This window comes from Haliotis rubra, unplaced genomic scaffold, assembly GCF_003918875.1.
Source record: "Haliotis rubra isolate DU_JTF1 unplaced genomic scaffold, ASM391887v1 Scf448, whole genome shotgun sequence".
In the NCBI taxonomy this organism is placed as follows: domain Eukaryota; kingdom Metazoa; phylum Mollusca; class Gastropoda; order Lepetellida; family Haliotidae; genus Haliotis; species Haliotis rubra.
In genome coordinates this window covers 341,050-368,235 of record NW_025767133.1, presented here as the reverse complement: position 1 = coordinate 368,235, position 27,186 = coordinate 341,050, and the positions used below count along the sequence as shown (strand labels likewise).

The window sequence follows — 27,186 nt, the reverse complement described above, 5'->3', positions numbered from 1 at the left end:
ATGCCACTGAAAGACAGTAAAGTTTTTGTTCACTATAGTGTAGAATGAGGATAATTTGCTGTCATAGGATGAAATTCTTTGAAAAATCCTTTTTTTAGGATTGTGTCCTTTACATTATGTCATTTGGCAAATGCAAGATAATAAACTGTTTCCTTAAAAATACGATTTTAGACAGGCTGGCTTAAGAAAGAGGTACTCTGGCGACAGCAGAATTTTGTACATGTTGTCTACTTTAGACAACTGCAAATATACAGCTGTGGAAACATTGTAGTTATTTTTTTATTTACATACAGTTCCCACCATGTTACATAACACGACTATTAATGGTAGTTAATATTTCTAGTTTGATATTGAAACGAAAGGGAGACACAAAATTATGGTATTGACGCTTGTGAGTGGATAATAAATAAAATGCCATTGGCGTGAGGTTCTAGAATCATTCAGACGGCTTTGTTCTGTGTCCCGATAAAGGTTTCAAGTCATTATTATGAGCCGAAATCAGAAGTGAGTATATTTACACGTTTGATTCTGAATAAATCATAATTAAGTGTACTTGTCATATATCTTAATCTTGTATGCAAAACATTTAGTTTCCTTTTCCCATATGAGAAATGTTTCAACAGCTGTATATTTGCAGTTGTCTAAAGTAGACAACATGTACAAAATTCTGCTGTCGCCAGAGTACCTCTTTCTTAAGCCAGCCTGTCTAAAATCGTATTTTTAAGGAAACAGTTTATTATCTTGCATTTGCCAAATGACATAATGTAAAGGACACAATCCTAAAAAAAAAGGATTTTTTCACTTAATTATGATTTATTCAGAATTAATGTTAGAAATGATGCACTTTGTCAGTGTGGCCATAATTGTGAAAATGCTTTTCATTATTTTCTTGAATGTCCATTATATATAATTCAAAGAGAACAAATGTTAACCTCTTTAGAAAATATAGTGAATAATAGAGCATGTATTGATATTAATCTCATCTTAAATGGCAATGCAGGTCTCTAGCTTAGCGAAAATCAGAATGTTTTTAAAAGTGTACATATCTACATCCATAACACTAAACGATTTAAATAACTCTGTCTGTACATATCTATACCTTTTGTCTGCCTCTTGTTGAACTTTTTTGTAATATACACTTGTAACTATGTGGAGAGGGCTTATTTAAGTTGGATAACTTGTGCCCAATCCGTTTCTTAATTGAATAAAATATGTTTCAATCAATCAATCAACACGTTTGATCTCTAATACAGTCCATTAAGCATAACTGATAATGTACTCTTGAAATATTCAAATAAGGTGAATTTCCTTGTTTTCGTGTTTGAACAAATCCCTTATATTCGAATACAGACATGTATAGAACAGTATTGCTATAAAAGACCGCTCTATTTTGGTTTCAGAGAAATAGTAGTTTGAACAGCGTTTCAAGCAGAAACTAAAACATGTAATTCGTTTGTCTAGTTTTCAATGTGTACGATCTTCCACATGGGCAGATCCAGTGTGTGTGTGTGGTGTCAGGGGGTCTTAAGTCATTTTCAAAAGGGGGGGGTCGGCTATTTCGGGATCGGCTTACTGACGCTTATGGTGGTATATAAGAGACGGGGCCCAGTTAAGTCCTTTGCCGGCGTTTTATGTAAAACTGGTTCCCTTTACGTGCGCCAACTTGCTTTGAGATAGACGGGGCCCAGCGTCATTCGTCACCACTCGCATCATTCGTCACCACTCGCCCCTTTCCGTAACCTCCAAGAAGACGGTATTCGGCTTGTCCCGGAATAACACGAGTGGGTCACGAATGCACTCGCATCTTTCCGTTCCCTGCGGAATGTCACGAGCTTTCACGAATGCTTCCCGGTAACTTTATGATTTATCGCTGTGAGGAGCTTGGAGAAGCACAATGTTTGATGTCAACAAATGCCGAATGCACATGTCACAGAAGCACGCTGGCGCGAAATCACAGATATTACCCGTCAACAAGGAATGTTAATGAAATGTCACAGTTTGCAACTAGATAAATAAGGTGCACAATGCGTCATTATTTTGCAATGATACGTGTTGTTGTCAATACGCGTGCTTTGTAATTCCCATACTGTGTGTGTTTATCCTGGACAACACCCAAAATACAGAAATGTTCACGATGAACTAGAAACTAGAGTTCAATTCTTGCTCTCATAATGTTTGACAAGTTATACAACTGTGCAGAAAACCTTTTAATATCAACAAAACAAAATCACCTCAAACGTTTCATCAGAGACCATACTCTGGTTTCATGCATGAAATTAACCATTAAAAAAGATGCCTTAACAAAGGAAATCATAACGGAATATGTCCTTATTTAAATTTGATCGATAGCACTTTTGACTTAAATCTGTGGCTCTTTTCACTTTTCTTTGGCCCTTTTTGACTTTTTCAATTTTGTCCCTGTTGTCCTATGGCCCTTCTGACTACAACCCCACAGATGACAGTCTAGATATATCAGTCACCAATAACTTTGCAATGTAATGATAAGAATCCTACACATTTCAACAGAACAGTAAATCATGCCAGAGACCATATATGGTCTGTGATCACGCACACTACAACAAATGATTTAAAAATTGAGTCTTTCTGATTTCCTGTGACCAATGCTTCACTGAAGTTTGTATGCACTATGTGTACGGGTTCAAAATCAAACACTAAAGAATGGTTTCTATTATATCTCCTGAATATTGTTATGACAGAAAATACCAGAAAATATGATGAACACACAATACCCCAATACTGCACAGGTTTGTATGCATTTGATTCAGGTGAGGTGAGGTGAAATTGGGTTTAACGTCGTGCTTGAGAATATTTCGCTCATATGACGACATGCATGCGTGTGTATGTGTATGTGCGGCTGCTTGTACTAGCCCAGACTGAAGCTGGTTTTATAGTGCTAGCCCACTGAGATACCATGCCGCAGTGAAGCATGAATACCCCACTCAGACACATTATACTGACTCCGAGCCGACCAGTCCTTGTTGTACCCATTAATGCCGAGCGCCAGGCAGGGACCAACAAGTACCATATTTTAACGTCTTTTTGGTATGACGCGGTCGGGGATCAAACCCGCGACCTTCTGCTCTCCCGAGCGGACGCTCTAACCACTACACCACGGAGGCGGTCTCATTTGGTTCAGGGGCTTGGAGGAGCAGTTCGTGTTGGTACTGAGTGAGACCCAGGTTCCCAGGGTGTCTCTGATCCTGTGGTTTGTTGTTGTTTAAAGAGACACTCAGCAATGTTCTGGCTATATGGTCCTGTCTGTAAATGATAGAGTCTGGACCAGACAATCTAGTTATCAACAGCATGAGCATTTTTCTACGCAATACGGATACAATGACATCTGTCGACCAAGTCAGCGAGCCTGAGCACCTGAATCAGTTAGTCGCCTCTTACGACAAGCTTGGGATGCTGAAGACCAATTCTAATGGGGATCATCATGGCTCCACATGTGAATGAAAATTATTACATCGAACTTCAACAATGGAGTAGTAGAGGGACTAATGGACTTGTCACTTGTTAATTAATCTTGTGTTGAATATAGATTTTCATTGTAATAACAATTTACATGTGAATAATTATAAGTAGCTTTTGTTAATAAATCACGGCACGGCTCAGTCACAGCAACAGTGAACTAGCACATGCTCAGGGGATTCTTTCACAAATGTCATTATTCGCCATGCAAAATGGTCCATTATCTTTAGTCTACGAGAAACTGAAAAATATAACTTTTTTAACTTATGCTGTCTCTAAGAGGTGGTTGTGATCAGGTTGTCAAGATCGGTTGTTGGTTGCCTGGTAACCAGACTGTCTGGGTCATTGCTCACTCTATTAAATTAATCATTGGATTGTCCTGTCCTGACTAATCAAACTTGCATGATAAAAGTACTACATGTATTTCAGTATGCAAATCGTATTGCGATGAGTGAGTTAAGTTTTAGCAATGTCACGGTGGGGGACACCAGAAATGGGCTTCACACATTGTACCTATGTGGTGAATCAAACCCGGGTCTTAAGCATGAAGGTCAAATGCTTTAACCACTAGGCTACTCCATGGCACAAATTGTATTGTACCCACAGTATTGGGATATGTATCGTGTAACATAATAACACCACTATTAGACAGCCATGACCTGAATTGATATTGTATGAAACGTGTTTGTTTTGTGATGTCGTTCCAGTGAAAATGGGGTCAAAGGTGAAGCAGAAGCATCTGCTGCTGCTCCAGAGGAAGGTTGGGGAGAAGATGGAGGCACTCCGAGAACAGCAGGACATCCTTCAGTCCTCGATTGCACAGTATGTTTCGCAGGTTAGTGGAGCAGGTAGCAAGCTGTAGACATCTCAGAACTCTCTCTCTCTCTGTCTCTCTCTCTCTCTCTCTCTCTCTCTCTCTCTCTCTCTCTCTCTCTCTCTCTCTCTCTCTCTCTCTCTCTCTCTCTCTCTCTCTCTCTCTCTCTCTCTCTCTCTCTCTCTCTCTCTCTCCAAACATAAAAGCATTCTCACTCATCTACATAACAGATAAAGAAGAATATCACTCTCTCTCTCTCTATCTCTCTCTCTTCAAACATAAAAGGCGCATTCTTTCACAATCACACATTATCATACATCAAGCACTCTCGCACACATACACGTCTACATCCAATCAAACTTCATAAACACGTTCTCACACCTACATATTCACTGCCACATGCACACACTAACTCACACGCAAGCACGCACACACACACCACACACACACACACACACTGGACGAGGAATCTACGAGAATACTCTCCTAAAGAAGGCAGCCACTCTCCTCAGCACCTTCCTCACGGGGTGAATATCCTCCACAAAACGGTCGTCGTCCTCATCCTCATAGACCCAGTAGTCACTGTCGTTGTCACTTGGGACAGGATAATAGTGTCTCTCTCTCTCTCTCCCCCCCAAAAAAACAAAAAACAAACCAACAACAAAAAACAAAAACAAAAAATGGTGACTGACAGCAGTTTCTATTTTCTGCCTGGACACCAAAACGTCTGTGTACTGTGGTATACAGGAATGCAGCTCCAGTCTATCTCTGATTGCTTGTATCTTCTTTCTAGGCAGAGTCCTCAGCGGAGAACCTGTTGTCGATATCTGACCCGAACCTGTTCATGGAACGCTACGTAGATGTGATGCAGGACTTGGATCGATGCCTCAACACCTGCACGCTGCTCACAGCCACTGCCGAGGACATGATAGGTGAGTTCAAGAGGTGGACACCCCAGTTAAAAAGGGGTGCTATGATAGAGGATATTTAAGAGTGAGCGAGTATGGACTTGCACCACTTTAAGCAGCATTTCAGCAATACACAGCAGGGGACACAAGAAATGGGCTTCATACAAAGTATCCATTTTGGCATCGAACCCAGACCATCAGTGTGATGAAAGAATGCTTGAACCAGAATAGTCTGGCAGAAGACTTTTCGTGACGGTGTTTGGTCACTTTACTCAAAAACTACAAGTACAATCGTTTTCTAATTTGGCATGATGCATTATAATTGTTCTACCATTGTGAATTTTGAATTTCATGAATTATGATTCAGGGGTGGAAATAACCCATTGCCCGACGCCCGAGTCCAGTGTTTTTTTCTGTCGGGCAAGCATATTTGTCCATCACACTGTACCGGTGTCCAGTTGACTTTTCAATGTTAATTATGTTGTTTATTTAAAAAATCAACAAGAAGATCGGCCAGTATATAGTGGAAAAATTATCAGGGCAAGTGATTTTACTTGTGCCACTGTACCGGAGTACACTAGCAATTTTAAAGTTATTTCCAGCCCTGTGATTTAATAACAAAAAAGTTGTCTATATGAGCTATCATTATGTCAAGACACAATAACATCTTAACTGTCAAGGGTGTTAGGCGACTACTTGGATCGGCCACCTGGCCATTCAAATGTGCATGTCACATGTCCTGACCTCACTCATGTGACGGAAGGTCATGTCACGTGCAATTGATTTTGTGTCATTTGACTTTATGTTGTTTCATGAACAAAAAGTGACTTTGGCCACACACACCTTCAGGCTACTTCTTGCTGACTGGCATATAATAGTCACATAATAGGGGTGGTAGCCTAATGGTTGAAGCGTCCGCTTGTCTCATTGAAGACTCGGGTACAATTCCCCACATGGGTACAATGTGTTAAGCCCATTTCTGGTGTTCCTGCATGATATTGCTAAAATGTCTTAAAACCATACTCACCCAATGAGACTGCCTCCGTGGTGTAGCGGTTAGAGCGTCCGCCCGGAAAGCGGAAGGTCGCGGGTTCGATCCCTGACTGCGTCATACCAAAAGACGTTATAATATGGTACTTGTCGGTCCCTGCCTGGCGCTCGGCATTAATGGGTACAACAAGGACTGGTCGGCTTGGAGTCAGTATAGGGGCGGTGGGGTAGCCTAGTGGTTAAAGCGTTCGCTCGTCATGCCGAAGATCGGGTTCGATTCCCCACGTGGGTACAATGGGTTAAGCCCATTTCTGGTGTCCCCCGCCGTGATATTGCTGGAATATTGCTAAAAGCGGCGTAAAACTAAACTCACTCACTCACTGCAGTCAGTATAATGTGTTTGAGTGGGCTATTCATGCTTCACTGCGGCATGGTATCTCAGTGGGCTAGCACTATAAAACCAGCTTAAGTCTGGGCTAGTACAAGCAGCCGCACATACACATACACATGCATGCACGTCGTCATATGAGTGAAATATTCTCAATCACGACGTTAAACCCAATTTCACCTCACCTCACCCACTGACTCATGTAATAGGGCTATCAGGGCTTGTCTTGCAGTATTGTGCTAAATAATGTCACTGGTCCTTTATTGTTGCCAATACAGAAAGCACCTCCAACAATGAGACAACATCTGTGGAAGAGTTCGTCAAGCCGCAAACCATCTCATCCTTTGAAACACAAGGACATGACCGGGATTATCATTCCACCTCCAAGCCGTCCAAGGACGTAGAAAGTGATAATGACGTAGAACCAAGAAGGTCAACTGAAAGAGTCCTTGAAAATGAACGTCTATCTAACTCGGCCATTTCCTTAAAACTCACAAAGCCCAATGTATTGGAGGAATTAGACATTGAAATTGATGGAGTGACCACCGATGAACAGGGGAAGAAGAACAAAGGAGGTAACTCTGTAGCCTTGGAGAATAAGGGAGACAACCCTGTCCGTTACAGTACACAAGCTGGATGTAGTGATGGTGCTGTGGATATGTCATGTGAAAGAGATTCTCACCAGTTAGAATTGTTAGCACAAGTAGGTCATGTTGCTGATGTGACAACTTTAGATCAGGCTGGAGATCAAGGAACAGTCCCCAAAGCTGAAGGTAGGCAGAAAATTGTTGGTAGTATTTGTTTGGAGGTATTACTGTGTGAAGTTCTCAGTATGGTATACTGACCAGTGTAACCCCTCCCTCCCATCCCCAAAGCTGAAGGTAGGCAGAAAATTGTTGGTAGTATTTGTTTGGAGGTATTACTGTGTGAAGTTCTCAGTATGGTATACTGACCAGTGTAACCCCTCCCTCCCATCCCCAAAGCTGAAGGTAGGCAGAAAATTGTTGGTAGTATTTGTTTGGAGGTATTACTGTGTGAAGTTCTCAGTATGGTATACTGACCAGTGTAACCCTCCCTCCCATCCCCAAAGCTGAAGGTAGGCAGAAAATTGTTGATAGTATTTGTTTGGAGGTATTACTGTGTGAAGTTCTCAGTATGGCATACTGACCAGTGTAACCCATCCCCAAAGCTGCGATATGATTAGGGGTGAAACGGTACGCTCTTACCACGGTACGGTACATATTGCGGTAACCTAAAACTCTTTTGTATCGTGTCCATTAAAAGATGTTTCGAATAATTTTAAACTTTACTGTTTATTTAGAGATGCCGTATTGTCATAATAATTGTATATTACTAGTCCTAAGGAAGAAGATCCATGGACTGTCCTGGCTAGCATTGGTCTTCAGCAACCCATGCTTGTCGTAAGAGATGACTAACAGGCTCGGGGTGTCAGGCTCACGACTTGGCTGATACATGTCATCGTATCCCAATTTGCATGGAAATTATTTTCCATTTAGATTCAACTTGACATCATGTCCTGGTTTGTCTTTATCAGAGACTGCCTCCGTGGTGTAGTGGTTAGAGCGTCCGCCCGGAGAGCGGAAGGTCGCGGGTTCGATCCCCGACCGCGTCATACCCAAAAGACGTTAAAATATGCTACTTGTTGGTCCCTGCCTGGCGCTCGGCATTAATGGGTACAACAAGGACTGGTCAGCTCGGAGTCAGTATAATGTGTCTGAGTGGGGTATTCGTGCTTCACTGCGGCATGGTATCTCATTGGGCTAGCACTATAAAACCAGCTTCAGTCTGGGCTAGTACAAGCAGCCGCACCTACACATACACATACACATGCATGCACGTCGTCATATGAGCGAAATATTCTTAAGCACGACGTTAAACCCAATTTCACCTCACCTTGTCTTTATCAATGACTTTGTGGTAATTTGTGTGTTGATACTTGGAAAAGTTTGACAATATTGTAAGCTGTAAAAACTTTATGGATAACAACTTTGTTTATATGTTGAGTGCGACGTTTCCATACACCTTGTTGTACTGTTCTTAAGCAGGAATGTCGAAACATGGCACTCACCAATTAAAGAAGTTGATATCCATAAAGTTTGTCTAGTTTGTACTTCCCAGCTTCTAAAATGCCTGAAAATATTGTAAGCAAATGCATGTCACCATTTCTGTGCTGTCCATACATTAGGCAGTACATAAATGATTCGACCGCCTCTGTGGTGTAGTGGTTAGAGCGGAAGGTCGCGGGTTCGATCCCCGACCGCGTCATACCATAAGACGTTAAAATATGGTACTTGTTGGTCCCTGTCTGGCGCTCGGCATTAATGGGTACAACAAGGACTGGTCGGCTCGGAGTGAGTATAATGTGTCTGAGTGGGGTATTCATGCTTCACTGCGGCATGTTATCTCAGTGGGCTAGCACTATAAAACCAGCTTCAGTCTGGGCTAGTACAAGCAGCCGCACATACACATACACACGCATGCACGTCGTCATATGAGCGAAATATTCTCAAGCACGACGTTAAACCCAATTTCACCTCACCTCACCTCACCTCACATAAATGATTCATTATTTTAAGATTCATACTGTTTAAGTATTTGATCATTTTATGTTTCATGGATTAAATTTATCATTGTTATTCACAGCTGAAGATGTTCCAGAGAAAGCATCTGACAAAGGTCCAACAAGTGTCTTCACACCAAACACACCTTACAGATCAGTTGTTGGGGGAGCATCATTTGACTACGGACTTGGTCCAACCATCTCACACTGTACACTCACCGTCGGACCAGTCATCCCCGTTATCGTCAGTGAGATAGCGACGCCCTGGTCCTTCTACGTCCAGCAGTATGGCTGTGCACTTGAAAAGCTCAGGATTGATATCAAGTAAGATTCTCTTTGGTCAATACAGTTTTTAATGACTACAATTTAAGTGGTGTGACTTTTTTGCATTTGTCTCAAAAAAACTATTGGACATTAAGTCTCACTGCCGTTTTCTGATATGACAGCTTGTTTGCATTGTTGCGAGATGTCACTGATTTTATGGTGGTTTGCCCCATTTTTGGTGTGTTTATTATTGAATGGGCTGTTCATGGAATTATCATTGTATCATTATCATTATTTATTTTTCGTTATCCTATGTTTCCCTCTCCCTTTGTCTGAGATATGTTGGAAACATTCTTTGTTATGTTCCCCATGAACATTACAACCATCATCGCGAATGCACCCCTCCATGTGCATGCACACTAGCCTCCCATGCAACCAGCTGGTGACTCGTCACTCTCTCTGTTTTCAACAGGAAGGACTGGGGAAAAGCTTCTGTGTTTCTAACCCAAGCCATCCTATCAAAATTTAGATAATGTTTTAAAAGAAAAAAATGGCCTTGGGTCTCCTATTTCTTTTGTTTGTCATATCCATCAATTATTTTTTATCCCACCGGCATGTAATGCGGTGGGATATAGTCGTTGCCTCGTCCGTCTGTCCGTCCGTCCGTCCGTCCGTCCGTCCATCCGTCCGTCCGTAATCATTTTGTTTCCGGAGCATAACTCAAAGACCGTTCGATATTTTTTAACCAAAATTGGTAGATATGTCAAACATAACCTAAGGTGGTGCCTTTTGCTATTTACAGATTATTGTCATTTTTATTTTCTCGGTTTGCATGGAAACGTTTTGGACTTAGTCTTAAAGAAGGGTGGGCCGTTTCGGAGCATAACTCAAGAACCGTTCAGTATTTCTCAACAAAACTTGGTAGATATATCAAACAGATCCTAAAGTGGTGCCTTTGCTATTTACAGATTTTTGTCATTTTATTTTTCCCGGTTTCCATGGAAACGATTAGGACTTAGTCCCAAAAGTGAGGGGTGGGAAGCCGTTTCGAGCATAACTCAAGAACCGTTCAATATTGTTCAACAAAACTTGGTAGATATATGAAACAGAACCTTGAGTGGTGCCTTTTTGGTATTTGCAGATTTTTGTCATTTTTATTTTTCCGGTTTCCATGGAAACATTTTGGACTTAGTCTCAAAAGTAAGGATTGCTTTTAGTTTCTCGGAGCATAACTCAAGAACCGTTCAGTATTTCTCAACAAAACTTGGTAGATATATCAAACAGATCCTAAAGTGGTGCCTTTTGCTATTTGCAGATTTTGGCATTTTTATTTTCCCGGTTTCCATGGAAACGATTCAGACTTAGTCCCAAAAGTGAGGGGTGGGCTTCGTTTCCGGAGCACAACTCGAAAACTTCTTAATATCTTTCAGCAAAACTTAGCAGATATGTGAGGCAGATGCTATTTGCAGATATTTGTGATTTATTATTTTCTCAGTTTCCATGGAAACAATTTGGACTTAGTCTAAAATCAAGCTGGACTTTAAGTAACTGTCAGATGATTTGTTCTTTCAAAGATGTCGGGGCCGGGGGGATATGTCATCTTCTGATGACTCTTGTTTCAATTTGATGTGTAATTCAGTTTTAATTCTGATTCTGAATTAAATTTGTGATGGTATATAGAAAAAGGGAAAGGACTCTAATTAAAAACATATTTTCCTGTCCAGATGCACATGTTATATATTACTTGGTATTGTTCAACCCCATGTTGCACCTTTCAGTGTAACCCATCTTGACAAAGGGAAACGACAATCATTATTTATTGTGCAATGAAAGCTACACATAGTTCACATAAACTTGTCTCAAATGAAACCCAAGGCTAGTCTAACATTCAGTGTCTTGGAAATAAATTACCATATATGACCAGAGATAAACCAGATGTTTAGGACTAGAACAAGCTGTCTGTGGAAGGGGATTGGCTTATCCACAGGTTACACTTTCGTCAAGCTTATTTTTTGGTGTAAGGAAATGACAACATATCTCTTCGTGTGAACGAACAAGAGAAACCGACTTTGTCAGTGTAGGCATCATATTTGCAAATAAACATCACTAGACAAAATGATTTACCTTTTCAGTTCTAATTTGTTTTGATATGCATTGTGTTATATGAATTTGTATTTGTCTCGTACACAGAGCTGGAAATAGCAATCAGCTGTCCACATGTTTTCCCTGCAATCTACCAGTGATTTAGTTAATACATACCCAATAATATAACAAGATGAATTCTGATGCAGTGAGTGTATTGTGTAAGTGTCCTTGTGTTCAGGGCCAAACCATACTTTATAACATTACGTATAACGGGAAATAGAATACGCGATTACTACGATGGAGTTTTTTAAATTAAAATTTCAACACATTTACGCAGGAGTTTCTTATCTCTGAAATAAAATTATTTTATGATTGCTTTGAATAATTTGTCATTAATATATTGTGGAAAGAATCTTTTAGAATCTTGTCATTTTCAAAAAGAAGTTATGACTTGTAGAATTGTGGATGTTCTGGGGATATGTTTATTTCTTGGTCTGTACAAGAGACAAAGGCTGTATTATAGAATTTGAAATCCAAACTTAAAAACTACACTATTATTAACTTGTTTGTCAATATCCAAATTACAGTGAAACTTGTGTGATCACACTATTCATCTGTGTCTTTGATTATTTCATCCACTCCATGCAGCAGTATGAGGATTTGTTGTTTTTTTACAAACTTCTGACATATAATGATGATAATAATGATAATGGATTTCTATGGCGCCTGGTATCCAACACGAAGCTGTTCAAGGGCAAATCACAAATTCTTTTTTATATATTCCTCCTTGGGGTACTTATAAGCATTTAAATGTCCATTTAAATTCCCTACGACAGTTGTAACAATATTTGAATAAAATATTTACAAAACAAAAACTACGTTTTGTCTTGTGAGACCACCCTTACAGGGCCTTCCGGCCCCCTACAGCCAAGAGCAGGTAACTCTAGACCGTAACCTCGTACCTCACTTTCCATGCTGTCGTTGTACCGACAAGACGTGGGTCCATACCAGAAGGTTTTTCCTTGCGACTAAGAGAGTTATGAGTGTTTCAGAAAGCGGCAACTGTATGTATGGTTCTCTTTTCCCTGCATGGCGAATTGGAGGTGTTTTCTGAATTTTTTCATTCATAATTTCGTTGTAACTTGGTACCTGTCGCCGGTCATTTCGCTAGTCGCGTGGCAAGATGGCGGACAGGTGCCTTGAAGCTAGCCTTCCTGTTCATTGGTTTCCCCTGTGGTTTTTCAATGTTACAGGTGGTTTTAGTGATTTTTTATTTGTATCTTTATGCGTGTAGGTGTATGTCTACTGCTCGCATTTTCTATATTACGCTAAAACCCGTAATTGTTGGTTATGCTGCAGTATGTACTAGGTTGTCAACTGCATGCTACGTTGTCGCATTAGTTGTGTCGCCTACGCGTCTTTTACATGTATTTGTATGTGGGTATAGGGTGGATTGCTGCACGGGTTTTCCTTGTTGCAGTTTAAACCCTGTACCGTGCCTTGCTGCAATTCCCGTCACGGGATACCCACAGTCTGCTTACGCTGTTTAGTGCAGAAGGAACATGAGGAAGAGGGTGTGCGGCATGTGCCAAGTTCTCGCAAGCCCAAACCATTCGGTGGCCCGGATAGACTGCGCTGTTTTACGGCAACCTGCTTGGTGGGGGTGATCTCTGGGCACAGGATCCCCGTCAAGCGCTCCCATAGTAAAAAGGGTCCACGGAGCCAGCTTCACGGAGCCGCTCCCAAGAAAGCTAAAGGCGACCAAGGCGGCTTCGTCTTCACGCACTCATGCCCCTTCTGCATCTCCTACTGCTTCCGTCTCTGTACCCGCCCACCCCCCTCTTGATTCAGCACCTGTAAAAGTGTTCCTGTTGATTCGTAACCGCGTTTTCTTCCAGGAGCAGATGCCGTCAGTCAAGTCCCTGATTGATACGGCGTTAGCGGGGTTCCGTAAGGAGCTCAGCGCGCCGGTGCGTCGGCGGGGCTGACACATCTGGGGTTAGCTGCGGCCCGAGCTCCGGCTCGAGACGCGCCTCCCCGGCGGCTTGATCCTGGCCGGCCCTGGTGACGGCATGCCCTTGGCGTCTGGTGGCGACCTGGCTTTATGCACTGGTCTGTCACAGGTGCCTGGTGCGGCGATACAGGGTTGCCCCTGTCATTGCCTGGTGTCCCGACTGGCGGTGCGCCTGGCGCCGACCAGTTCGGGGATACCTCGGCCCGGCAGCCAGTCGGGGTTGCCGGGGAAGCCTGTTGCGGCAGGTTCCTCTCGGTGACTTCGGCGACCTGGCTGAGTTCCTCCCGGCAGAGGCGATGTTTTTCCCCTGGCTCCTCTTGACCTTATGAGTTTTCTGGTCCTGCCTCTGGCGTCTCCTCGGCGCTCTCAGGAGTCTGAGATTATGGCGCCGAGGATTCTGCCGAGTCGATATGGAGGAGGAGGAAGGGGCCGGTGGAATCGGGCCGGGGAGTGCGTGCTCCTTTGCCTCGTCCCTGCGGCAGGTTGGGGAGAAAATCGGCGAAGTCCTGCCGCAGGTGGCTGTTCCGCCCCGGCACCCGACCCAGCGGAGTTTCGGCTCCGGGGGCGTTGCACCAACCAGGTCGCAGAGGCGCGCTTGCGCATTCTCCCATCACTGGTCAGTGAGGTGGTGAATCCGCTCCTGGCTGGTACTTCGATCGCGTTTTGATTTGCCTGAAGTCGCCGGCGGTACCAGTTGGAGTGCGGAGGCGCTCTTCGAACCACCAGTGGTGGGCCGAATCGCGTCTTTGCCTCAATCACGCGCAGGGGAGGTAGATCGCCGTCTTCCCTGGCCTCGGCCAGGCAGGGCAGGCGTCTCCCCTTTTCCGGCTAGTACGTCACTGCCGCTGAAGTCTGCCTACCGGTCATTGAAGAATGTTACGGTCTTGCGGCTCAACAACTTAAAGTAGCAGTCCATTCAGCCTACCTGTCGGCGTTGCAGGGACAGCTGGTGGCCCTGGCGCTGGCGGTGCCGATTCATCAGTCGGTGCTCGCCCGGCAGTTAACGGGCGTACACTCGCATCTGGCTCGGGACAGCATTCGGTGCTGTGCCAGCCAGATGATGGGAGCCGTCATGGGCTTGCGCCGTCTGTGGCTGTCTGTGGCGGTATTCGCCGCGACGCCACAGCAAGCTCTACTGTCATTGCCCTATACCATGGGATCTTCCCTGTTCCCTGGGGCCTTGCAGGTGGTAAGGGAGGCGGCGGAGGCTGTCTCTACCTTTAAGGACTCAAAGCCTTTGTTGGAGCAGCCCTCCGGCTCCTGCGCCATCGGCCCCCCGCTTGCGTCCGCTTACCCTTCTGCCTCGGCGAAGGATGTTAAGTGGGCTGCCCTTTGCAGTCCAAAGCGGAGCGAAGCCGACGAGAAGCAGGGGCAAGCCTGCTCCAGCGCCAGCAGTCTTTTTGGGGCAAGGGGAAGCCAGCCCGGCTTCCCACTGATTCATTCCCCAGAGCCCTTGTTGCCCCCACTCCATGGCGGAGACTTGCCGGCGGTGGGGTGCACTGCCTCTTACCACACGTCCCTGTCGGCCGGCTGTCCCTATTCCTCCGGGAGTGGGAGGCAGCCACCTCAAATCCTGGGTCCTGTCCCGCTCAGGGATGGCCATTTGCCACAGTGGGGCGCGATCCTCCGTCCTTCTCGGGGGTTCGGCTGCGCCTGTACCGACCCCAGCGATAAAGGCGGAAGTCCTCCGATGCGAGGTTCAGTCTTTACTGACCAAAGCTGGCCATCGAGTGGTTCCTGTGAGTCAGCGAGAAGAGGGTTTTATTCCACCTACTTCCTCGCGTGACCAAAGGGCCGGAGGGTTCAGACCCATTCTGAATCTCAGAGGGCTGAACAAATTACTGGAGGTGCGATCTTTCAGGATGGAGACACTCAGGTCAGTGATCTCCTCCGTCGAGACAGGGGATTGGCTTACGTCAATCGATCTCAAAGGCGCGATACCTCCATGTTCCAATGCACCCGAATTCAAGAAGTACCTCCGGTTCTCCTTCGGACGGGGACGTGCTACCAGTTTCAGCGTGCTCCCCTTAGGCATCTCCACGGCCAAGGGTGTTCACCAAACTTATGCTAATCCCAGCTCAGTTAGCCAGGTCTCGGGGCAGGTGTTGTCACCCGTACCTGGAGGATTGGCTTCTCACGGGCCTTAGGGCCTCAGTTAAGCAGAGCCTCCCACACTGTGCGTGCTGGATACTCTGGTGTCACTGGGCTGGATTATCAATCTCAAGAAATCAGACCTCGTTCCGCGCAGGATCTGATATTCTTGGGAGCCAGATTCAACACTGGCGCTAGAAGTTGTTTCCCTTGCTCCGGACGCATCGTCAAAGTCCGGGGACTGTGTTACAGTTCCTCCAGTACCCCATTGCGTCGGCCGAACATGGCCCGGTTGCTCCGGCAACATGGCGGCGACAGTGGACATGGTTTGGCGGCTTGGCGTTTGAGGATGCGACCAATTCAGCAAGCATTAGCTCAGCTGTGGTCCCACTTCGCAGGGCTCACGAGATTATGCTCATAGCGCCAGAGTGGTTAATCCCTCACTTGGCGATGGTGGGCCGGGCGTGAGGAATTTGTCCAGGGGATCCCCTCGACACCCGACACCTTCCCTCTCAGTTCAGGCGGACGCCTCCCCTCACAGGTTGGGGTCCTGGGCGAGCACTCAGCCTCCGGCCTCTGGTCGGAGCGGATCAGCCTACACATCAATGTGTTAGAACTGAGAGCAGTCCGCCAAGGTGTTCGAGTGCTTCAGGGTGTTGGTGCAGGGCCGTGTGGTTCGTCTAGAAATGGACAATCAAGCGGCCATGTCTTACATTCTCAAGCAAAGGCGGCACAGTGTCTCCGTCGGCTCCTTCAGGAGGCGTGGCAGTTTCTACTGTGGTGCGATCAGTTCAACATTCGGGTTTTGCCTGTTTATCTCCGGGGTAGACAATGTCCGTGCAGATGCTCTCTCACGCGGTATACTAGCCCCCACAGTGGATGCTCGACGGGAGATATTCGGGATTATCGCCCAGTTGTTCCCGGGTCGTTCCAGGTGGATCTGTTTGCGTCTGGGGTGGCGAACCAGATTCCTGTGTTTTGCTCCGGATTCGGATCGAGGTGCGTTAATAGCAGCGCCTTTCAGCTAGATTGGGCCGGACAGGGTACTGTGGGCGTTCCCCGATACCACTGATTTCCAGGGTCCTGTCGCAGCTGACCGCTGTCAACCAGCTTCGGCTACTTGTGCTTCTGGCACCTTTGATGGTCGGCACAAAGCTGGTTTCGGTAATTCTCAGGTTTCTGGCTCAGCCTCCTGTTCTATTACCTTTTTAGGCCGGACCTCCTATCCCAGAGCGGGCCCACCGAATCCAGGATTCAGTGGGTGGCTTAGCCGCTATCGGGATAAGCCTCCATGCTTGCGGAATTCCTGCAGTTGCAGACACAATTCTGGCTGGCGGAGGGATTCGACAAACGTTCAATATGAGGATAGATGGGCCTGTTATTGGCGCTGAATTATTGTCAACAGGGGATTCTTGATCCCTTTTCTACAGATTTAGTCTGTGTGTTGGAATTCCTCCAGTCTCGGTTGGAAGCGGTCTGGCGGCTTCCACTGTTCGAGGATATTCTACGGCTATTTCTGCGTTTCATATTCCTGTTGACGGTGCTCTCTTGGGGCAGCACCCTCTTATTACAGCAGCTTTTAGCAGCGTGGACAGAATCCGTCCGGTTGTCCGGCCGGATTAGTCCCCGATGGGACTTGTCAATGGATTCTTGATTGGCTGTCGGTCCACTGTTTCACAATCTGTCGGCTCTTTCCTCCAACTGTTGGCGTGGAAGGCGGCGTTTCTTGTGGCGGTGACTTCTGGCGAAGCGGGTTGGCGATATTCATGCAATGTCGGCCGATCCAGCTTACTGTTTTCACAAAGACAGAGTTAGCATCCGACTGCCTGGAGACTTACCGTCCTAAGAAGGATAGTCCCTTCCATGTGGCCATTTCTATTGAGCTCCCAGCTTTCACTCAGCCTTCCTGTCCGGTACCTCTCTCTGGCGTGCTCCACGGCTTAGATGTCAATGGAACACTTCGGAGGCTTATATCAAAGCGAACAAGGGTACCCGTAACGGTAACCAATTGTTTTGTTGTTATGGCGGGGTTCAGGCTGGTCTTCCGGCGACCAAGCAGACCATTTCTCGGTGAAGCTTGTCTCTGCCATACATATGAGTTATACTCAAACAGAGTATCCCGCCTGTTGGGTTGAAAGCTCATTCGGTTAGGGCAGTGGCTACATCGACAACTGCGCTGCAGCCCTGCCCATTGAGGAGATCTGCTCAGCGGCTATTTGGAGCCGTCCAGTGCGTTCATCCGTCATTACCAACTTGACAGACTCTCCAGTGGCGTGCTCGGTTCGTCAGTCAGTTCTCTCCAGTGGGCATGGTTCCACCTCTCTAGCCGATTGAGCTTTCGAGGTTTTTAAAAAACATTATTGTGTGAACCATTATCTGCCAATTTTTAACACTGGTGTTGGGTTTTACAAATCTTGTTACATTTTTCCCTTGGTGATGGGTTTTATGTGGTGCTGGTTTTTTATTCCCATGTCTCTTGCTTTCTAACCGAGAAGCTCTAGACTAAACTGCCCTTGGAAACTTTGCTGTTCATATTCGGCATTTCGTTTCTGGGTTTATTAGCGGGACCCTTATCTTCACTTCCGAGTAGATTACGGGAAGGAGGAGGGTGTCTCGCTCGATTAAGTTGCATTAGCGAGGTTTTAGCTGGACAAATTTGCATCGTTTTACTCCCTGGTTCCTGGCTCATGCCCCCGCCTGATTGGCTTTGGTGGACACGTGACCGGGTAAGTGTGCCTTTTCTGCTATAATTAGCTTGGGAAATTCCACTTCTTGTGGGGTGTTTAAGCAGACAGAATGCATCCTGAGATCCGTCTTTAGGAGTCTGTCTTATGCTTATAAGTACCCAAGGAGGAATATATAAAAAGAATCGAACTAACCTGTAGAGGTTTAAGATTCTTTGAATATATTCCTCCTTGGGGTAAATCCACCACCTCCCCGCATTCTGTCTGACTTCGTTCAGCATGGAAAGTGAGATGCGGTTACGGTCTGCAATCTAGAGTTACCTGCTCTTGGCTGTAGGGGCCGGAAGGCCCTGTAAGGGTGGTCTCACAAGACAAAGCGTAGTTTTGTTTTGTAAATATTTTATTCAAATATTGTTACAACTGTCGAGGGAATTTAAAATGGACATTTAAATGCTTATAAGTACCCCAAGGAGGAATATATTCAAAGTTTTACCCTGGATAACCCAAGCTGCCTGTGAGGCGTTAGAAGGTTATAGTCACATGACTTATCCCACTGGGTACTCATTTTCTTCTGGGTGAAAAGAGGCATTTTTTTTAACAAACAGGACAGCTTTACTTGACATAAAGCCGAAGTACGTTTCCATCTTACCTACCAACCCTAATTGTATAACTGATGTAATCAGAAACCACTACATTTTGTCTCTGGAGCCTAAGAGGTGAGGTGAGGTGAAATTGGGTTTAACGTCGTGCTTGAGAATATTTCGCTTATATAACGACGTGCATGCGTGTGTATGTGTATGTGTATGTGCCACTGCTTGTACTAGCCCAGACTTAAGCTGGTTTTATAGTGCTAGCCCACTGAGATACCATGCCGCAGTTAAGCATGAATACCCCACTCAGACACATTATACTCACTCCGAGCCGACCAGTCCTTGTTGTACCCATTAATGCCGAGAGCCAGGCAGGGACCAACAAGTAGCATATTTTAACGTCTTTTGGTATGACGCGGTCAGGGATCGAGCCCGCAACCTTCCGCTCTCCGGGCGGACGGTCTAAACACTACACCACGGAGGCTGCCCTGTAGCCTAAGACAGTAAAACATCAGTAAAGCTTCCATGATCCGATCAGATCTCGGCATAGGCTTCTCGCGATATCTTGGTTCCTGGCATTTTTTTTCTATATTCATATACCCGCATATCTCTAATTGCAGTGCACTTCAACCGGGCACTTTTTGTCTTCCGCACTAAATTTGTGTGAAACTCTAACTTTTTGGTGGCTGTGGGAGCCGAATTAGTCATTGGAGGCTCCTAGGTATGGTGTACCTATGCGTCTCAGAACTGTCATTCCCTATACTACTCCTCAAAGCTTGGGTTGTTTGTTCCCTAGAGGGCTGAGATTGAAATCTGAGTGCACATAGTTACAAAGACAAGGTAGAAAATAATGTAGAAAATAATGTAGCTGCGTATCCGGGTAAAATCACATATAAAATTTCCAATTACGCATTGAAAAGTAATTGTTGCATACCAACCACGATTTAAAATGTTAGATAATGCATAAAGTTTTAAAAAAAATGCGTACGGAATATATTTATAAAAATCGCTTGCGTTTTGAAAAAGACATCGATTGCTATCAAGTTGTACTGTTAGTATAGGACAAGTGCTGTACTGTCCATTTAGGATGAGTGATTTTTTATGAACTCATTTCCATTATATTTAAGTTGGTTTTGATTAGGTATGACATAGTCATAAGGCAGAACATACCTGCTTAGTAAACTTACTCAGTCACATAATACTTAGGTGAGTAAAATGACTGAAATACGCACATGTTTGAAAGCAGTGGGTAACAGAAAATGAAATACCCACTCAACATTCATAATACCCACTCCAAAAATACAGTGGGTACAGTACCCACATGAGCTAAATCTTATCTGGAGCTCTGATAATAAATGATCTTACCATTTCGACCCTTTCAGCCATTACATTTCCCAACTGCAGCCAGGGGAGGCAACTCTCAGTGATCCTCAGACGGGCATGTTGTGTCTGAGTCAGTTCACGGACAAGTTCTACTACAGAGCCAAAGTCATCGAAGTCCGAGGTACGACTTATTTCTTGGATTATCTGATTGGTCCGCAGTGTTGAAACATGGCTTACAGTCAATATCAGTGGATTTGTTAGTGCAATTGGCACACATCCAGCTCATAATGCATGACAAGATTTGTCCATGCTTTGGATAAATGAGTTCATATCATCTTTTGTATGTTTGTAATACAATGTAAGAGTGAGAATTCAAGCTGCGTTGACCAATGTATGAATTTATTTTGATAATTCACTGGCCAGGAGGGCTAGTTAAGTACAAATGTTGCTGGCCCACATCATACTTCACTGGACCTGCAAAATATCAGTATCAAAAAGCAAATTGGTCAGAATTGGTGTGATGATTGGTAATAAAAGATTTTAAGTTATTGTCGCCCCTTGGAAACAATATGTTTCAAATATGATAGTATTTAATGAACCTTTTTGCAGACAGATTTTTAACACCTTAAAAATTGACTTGATCACCTCACCTCACCTCACCTCACCTCACCTCACTGTATTGCAGTCAATGAGGCTGACATGGACTGTAACGTCATCTACGTGGACTATGGCAACTACGAGTGCGTCAAGCCATCCTCGCTGCTGCAGCTGCCAGCCAGTCTCTCCACCCTGCCGTCACAAGCTATATTCTGCTCCCTCTCAGGGGTAAGTGCATCGTTCACTTTAAACAAATATAATGTCATAATTAACGTTTTGAGTCATCATGACGCAAAATAGATTAAGGCTCTTAAATCATTAAGCCGAATAAAAGACATACTGTCTAGATGCATGTGACATTCAGCTGGCATTATTGTGGACATCCATGTTCTTTGCAAGTACCAGATCCTCATTTCACAATGTTCTCGTAAGCCTAAGATCCCGTAGCTTTTCTCATAGCATTCGTACCTCCTATACTGTAACATTGGAGGTACGAACTCTGTGAGAAAAGCTACGAGATTTAAGGCTTACGAGAACTTTGTGAAACGGGGACCCAGGGCGGTATAGTAGCCTAGTGGTTAAAGCATTCGCTCTTCACGCCGAAGACCCGGGTTCGATTCCCCACATGGGTACAATGTGTGAAGCCCATTTCTGTGTCCCCTGCCGTGATATTGCAGAAATATTGCTAAAAGCGGTGTAAAACTATACTCACTCACTTTGCAAGAACCACCTCAAATCAATGACGACCATCCTCCATGTTCAAATGTTTGGGTTGTCTGAAATAGGAAAGTTAAGGTCTCGTGAATGTGTGTTAGTTGCTCCACATTGTAAATGAATATGTGTTGCAATAAGTATTGATATACAGTGTGTGACAAAACCATGTGAGTCTTCTTCCCGGAAATGGGATCTTGGTGTTGTTTTTCGCACATTGAATCAGGGTTTTACATAGCTCTTCGAAACCTGGAGTCCTGGGAACTCAGGGCATATTTTTGGAGAGTCCATTTCCAAAATTTGGGGTCCATCAATTTGCATGAAATCAATGATTATGGATGCTTCCTCTTTGATAATGACTGTTATAATATGTGTTACTTTCAATGTCATTAGAATAATGATTGTAAACAGAATGTTTATATTTTAATATGGGATATAATTACAAATTTAGAGGTTATTTCCCAGAAAAAATATATTATTGCCTGCACGAGGACCCACAGGATTTTAGTTTGGGGGTACTTCATCAAATTTCTGCGTCTAATGTGCAGGAATCATGTGTCCCATAAAACCCTGACATTGTAGAGTTTTCACATGCACAATGTTAACTGAGCTTACTAGATCAAACTGAAAGCATGTATCTTGACTGGGGCTTCAGAATATCTGCTAAATTTGCAGACCTATACATGAAGAAGTCGATTTTTGCCTTCCCTGGGAGTCACCATCTTCAGGCGTAGTATTTTAGGACCAAATCACAGGATTTGCTATTGGAGCTAGTGATGATATGTCTCATCAGTTCCAAACTTAATATTTTTCTTTCATTTCTAAATTTACAGCTTAAAGATAGTATGTATAACTATTGTTTCAGCTGTGCCCAGTCAACAAGCTGGGTGTCTGGACGGAAGATGAAGTGAACGGTTTTCGTCAGTTTGTGAATGGTCAACAGCTGAACTGCAAGGCGACATTTGTCAGTCCCTACCAGACTCTTTCATTCCCACACCTGGTTGAGCTGCAGCTCACGATCCCACAGACAGACAAAGACGGCTGTGTGCTTCTCAGTCAGCTCAATCTGGCAGCCCTGCTGGTGAGGCAGAACCTAGCCAGACCCATCCCTGTGTCAGAACAGATCGCTAAATTACAGAACCTGTTTGGTGACCTTCCTGTTCCAGGGTCGAAACAATCGTCACCACGGAAACCGATGAAGAAGGAACAGGAGTCAAAGATTCCAGAAAAGAAGGCGCCGGATGTGATTGTAGAGAGCAGTACTGTTGTGAATCTTGATTCCGTAGATAATCCCAGCTCGGGTGATGCAACAAGACTTAGTACATATTGTTCAGATGAATCTGTCGAAGGTGCTGTTCAAGATAATGCAGGTAGGAAAGGAACCAGAGTTAAAGGTAAATCAGTGCCGCAGTCTCCCAGGACTGAATTGTCGGCTCCTTCCATATCAGACTCAAAGAAATATTCCAAGAAGAATCATTCCAAACCAACTCAGGATAAATGTTCACCTTCAAACCTGTTGTCTAGTGATCCAACCAATGAGAAATCTGAAACCGAATCTCCAACAAAGTCACAGACATCAAGCTGTATGGAAGGGGAGACAACTTCTTCCGGCGTGACAGATCTTAGTCTGAATCCATTATCTGTAGATTTATCCAGTGGCCAGACTGAAGAATATGAGGTCATGATGGCCCAAATCAACTCCCCCAACGATTTCTTCGTCCACAAGATGACTGAAGATGTAGGGAAAGACATTGGACAGGCTGATGAAAGATCTGAATCTCCACTTCGAACGAATGTCCCGAAAGAATTTATACAAACTCTACCGTAAGTTTTCTCCTCAGTGTAGAAGCTTATGTTGTGCACAGTTCTCCCATGACAACAACTTTTACAGGGCAATGATCCTAGAGATAACGGAGGTAGGCGATTCCTATTCCAGAAGTAAAACTGACAGAATAGATAAGATCTGTGTTTTCTATGTTGACTTTGGGGATGAGGAATGGTTGCCGAAGAATAAAGTGTTCCCATTGCCGGAGGAGTTTTCCACGTTACCGCCGCTCACGCTTTGGTGCTCACTGGCACACGTTCAACCAGTGGACGGTGACTGGACAGAGGAGAGTCTTCAAGACTTCCATAGGCTTGCAGGGGTTGAGCAGCGGCTATCATTGGTTGTGACTGAAGGGCGAATGCCAGAATGTAACAGGTGAAGAAATAGCTGTCTCTAATGTATTATGGTTGTGCATTAATGCCTAGTGTTTCGATGTTAACTTTCTGCAGGCCATCTGTTTTATATTCAGGAGTAGACACTGTGGGTCAAATCTACTTGGACTACCAGACTAGTTGTGGTTGAATAGCCTAGTGGTTAAAGTGTTGGCCCATCACGCTGAAGACCCGGGTTTGATTCCCCACATGGGTACAATATGTGAAGCCCTGGTGTCCCCTGTCGTGATATTGCTGGAATTTTGCTAAAAGCAATAGAAATCCAAACTCACTCACTCACTCACTCATCCTAGTGGGGTTGTGTACTTGTAAATATATACAATTATATTTTTTACGATACATATTGTGATGTCTTGGTAGGTAAAGTGATTGACAGGGACACTATTTGTGAGCGCAGATCCTTTTTTCTACATCCTAAAGCCCTAAAAATGTATGTTATTGTTCTGATAACAATCTCAAAATTAGGCTGGATTGTTAGGGATTCTTTCTTCCTGTTTTATGCTATTTATAGTATGCAAAGTATGCCATTATATTAAGACCAAAAAAAAAAATGTTGTGGTTCGAATACATCTCTTTAAAATTTATTTTTTTTTACATATTTTTTTTCGACGTAAAGTATAAACTAATAACACATTTATCAATGTGTAATTGTTTATTTAATCATGCTTGTGACCATCATGTCAACTTTTCTCTATCAGAATGACCGATGTCTGTCGGTGCTGAGAAAAAACAATGGTATCTGAAAGCGTATTTTATTCATACCGCTTAAAAAAATCGGAACCACAGCATGTTTTTTTAGGCCTAATTACAAAGGGAAATAGTTGAGAATGGAAGTCTCTGTAGATTTTAACTTAAGCCATAGACATGATCATGAAACGTGTTACATTCTTTTCTCCAAATATAACTCCGATCAGATATGGCCATATGTATTGTTTAGAAAGTGTATTGCAGTATACTGCTATAGCGGTAATATAGTGATTTGAGTGAGTGAGTGAGTATGGTTTTACCCTGCTTTTAGCAATATTCCAGCAATCTCACAGCAGGGCACACCAGAAATGAGCTTCACACATTGTACCTATGTTGGGTATCGAACTTGGTCTTTGGCATAACAAGCGAATGCTTTAACCACTAGTCTATCCCACCGAACCTGGTAATACAGTGCAGGCCTCGTTCCTAGATCATCTATGAGTGATGATCCAGTTTATTATCCCCCGCAACTTCGTTGTTGGATATAGATATAGAAACGATTTTCCGTCCGTCCGTGCGTCCGTCACACTTTGTCCAAAGCATATCTCCCAAACTATTCGTGATAGCTTAATCAAACTTGGTCCATATGTCAACCATGATCCCTAGATGTGCCTTTGGGTTGTTAGACCCAGATATGAATGTCATATTTTGCTGTTTCCATGGAAACATAAAACGTGACTATGAGGATGTCATCTTGTTGCATTCCCATGGCAACAAGTTAGGCTTCAACTGAATTTGGTGGTAGTGCTCCTTTCTGGAGCAGATCTTAAAAACCTTTCAATACTCTCCTTCCACTTTGCTATATGCACTCCAAAACATCTGACATAATTTTGATGACTTTGTCTTCTTGTTGTGTCTGTATTTGATCATCGGTGGGGTAGCCTGGTGGTTAAAGCATTCATTCGTCACGCCGAAGACCCGGGTTCGATTCCCATATGGGTACAATGTGTGAAGCCCATTTCTGGTGTCCCCCGCCGTGATATTGCTGGAATATTGCTAAAACCGGCGTAAAACCACACTCACTCACTCACTGATTCATGCCGCACCTTGTGTGATGTCCTCTCACTTAACCAGATTCTGTCAAAACAGGTCTCTCACGTAGCCAGAGTGGGATTTGGCAGACATGGATTAGTCAGATTAGCCATAGTTTGTTTCAACAAAATGCTCAATTAGTGAGAGTGAAATTTGTATTAGCAGCACAAACATTTAAACCTCTGGTTTCAAAAAGACGCAAATTGGACTGCACAAATAAATTCTGTACGTGATAACGTTTCACCAATGATAAATCGTTGAAGGAGTTACAAATACCGATTATCAAGAAAAATTATTTTTACCCAGTACTTTTGAAGTTTGGAATTCTTGGCTTGAAGAACTCAGACTTATACAATAACCAAGTGATTTAAACGATGTTTATTGTTCAATAGAGCATGTGCATATAATACATTAACAAAATGGAGTGGATTGGCAAACAAGCCTGTGGCTTATATCAATGCCTTTCCACATGGTGCAGAATATACAATGAGGGTACACTACATATTGCAATATATTAAGACAAATATACACAACAAACATAAAACATTCTAGAGCATGGAAGATCAATTTTAAATACGAAATGATAGTAGATGTTAGATGTGCGGAATCAAGTGAAATATTACAAGTTTTCTTAACGTGCACTTTTTTTTAGTGAAATAATAACTTAGGTGGCGACAGGGAAAAGTGTCTTCTTATTCAATGTTAAAGATTATCATCGCAACAGGAAAGAATAAAACTTGGAAAGAAACTTGTTGAGCAGAATAAAATGGATCTTGTCATGCAGGAAATCGCTCAGTTGCTGTAATATATTGAATAACGGACTCAATAATTTGTAAAGCGTCTTGTTTAGATGCACCTTTCCCATGTAGGATATCTGTGATACTTATATTATGTGTAAAGAAATATTTATCTTTGCGTATGTGTTGGTATACTGCGCAGGTAATGTAATAATAGACATCTTCGGTTGGATGGCCACATTGGCATGAAGGATTTTCAACTATGAATCTTCAGATCTCTCTCTGGGGTGTACGTTACCTGCCTTTAAGTCTCTTGAAGGCTAACAGTCAAATTAGTATTTCATTCTACCGGGTACCCACTGATTGCTGGATACTGAGCAGTAGAGTCAGATTAATGCTTATCCTCTGTATCTGGTACTAGGGCCCGGTTGTTCAACACTCGGTTATCTTAACCGCTGGTTAACTCCTAATGGCCAGTTAAATCCTTAACCGGCCGTTAGGTAACCGAACGTTAAATATGCGTTGTTCAAAACATGGTTAGTCATGCCGTTAGCTAACGTCGCCATCAAAGTTTAACAGTGTGGTTAACGTCACTGGTTAGCTTCCATATATCCCACAATTCCGTTTTCTGTTTCATTCCGGATTACCAAAAATGGAATCGCAAAATGTCACCTGCACCCCAAGGAAAAAGAGAAGTCGAAATGTCTTTGCTGACGATGAGAATGTAATCCAGTCAATGGTTGAGACCAACTCTATAGTTTATCATAGGCATGCGTAATGTCGAGCGCGCTCTGGCAGCTTAACGCTTGTATTGGAACACAAGGTTCCAGACGTTTGCATACATATTTCAAAGACATATGATCCCAGCTCTGTGTGGGACTTACTTCAATTCGACAACAGAAAAGACATTTTAATGAGAAA

General features: G+C 43.8%; 1 protein-coding gene across 1 annotated transcript; it reads left to right on the top strand.

Moving 5' to 3' along the window:
* The first annotated feature begins 1,886 nt into the window (after positions 1–1,886).
* On the top strand, positions 1,887–23,729 carry LOC124289727. Its single transcript, XM_046726360.1, has 8 exons — positions 1,887–2,017; positions 4,200–4,327; positions 5,100–5,238; positions 6,871–7,365; positions 9,257–9,497; positions 20,284–20,405; positions 20,910–21,049; positions 22,398–23,729. The coding sequence occupies exons 2-8, from the start codon at positions 4,205–4,207 to the stop codon at positions 23,358–23,360; spliced, it is 2,223 nt and encodes a 740-aa protein (XP_046582316.1). The 5' UTR covers positions 1,887–2,017; positions 4,200–4,204; the 3' UTR covers positions 23,361–23,729.
* The last annotated feature ends 3,457 nt before the right edge of the window (positions 23,730–27,186 follow it).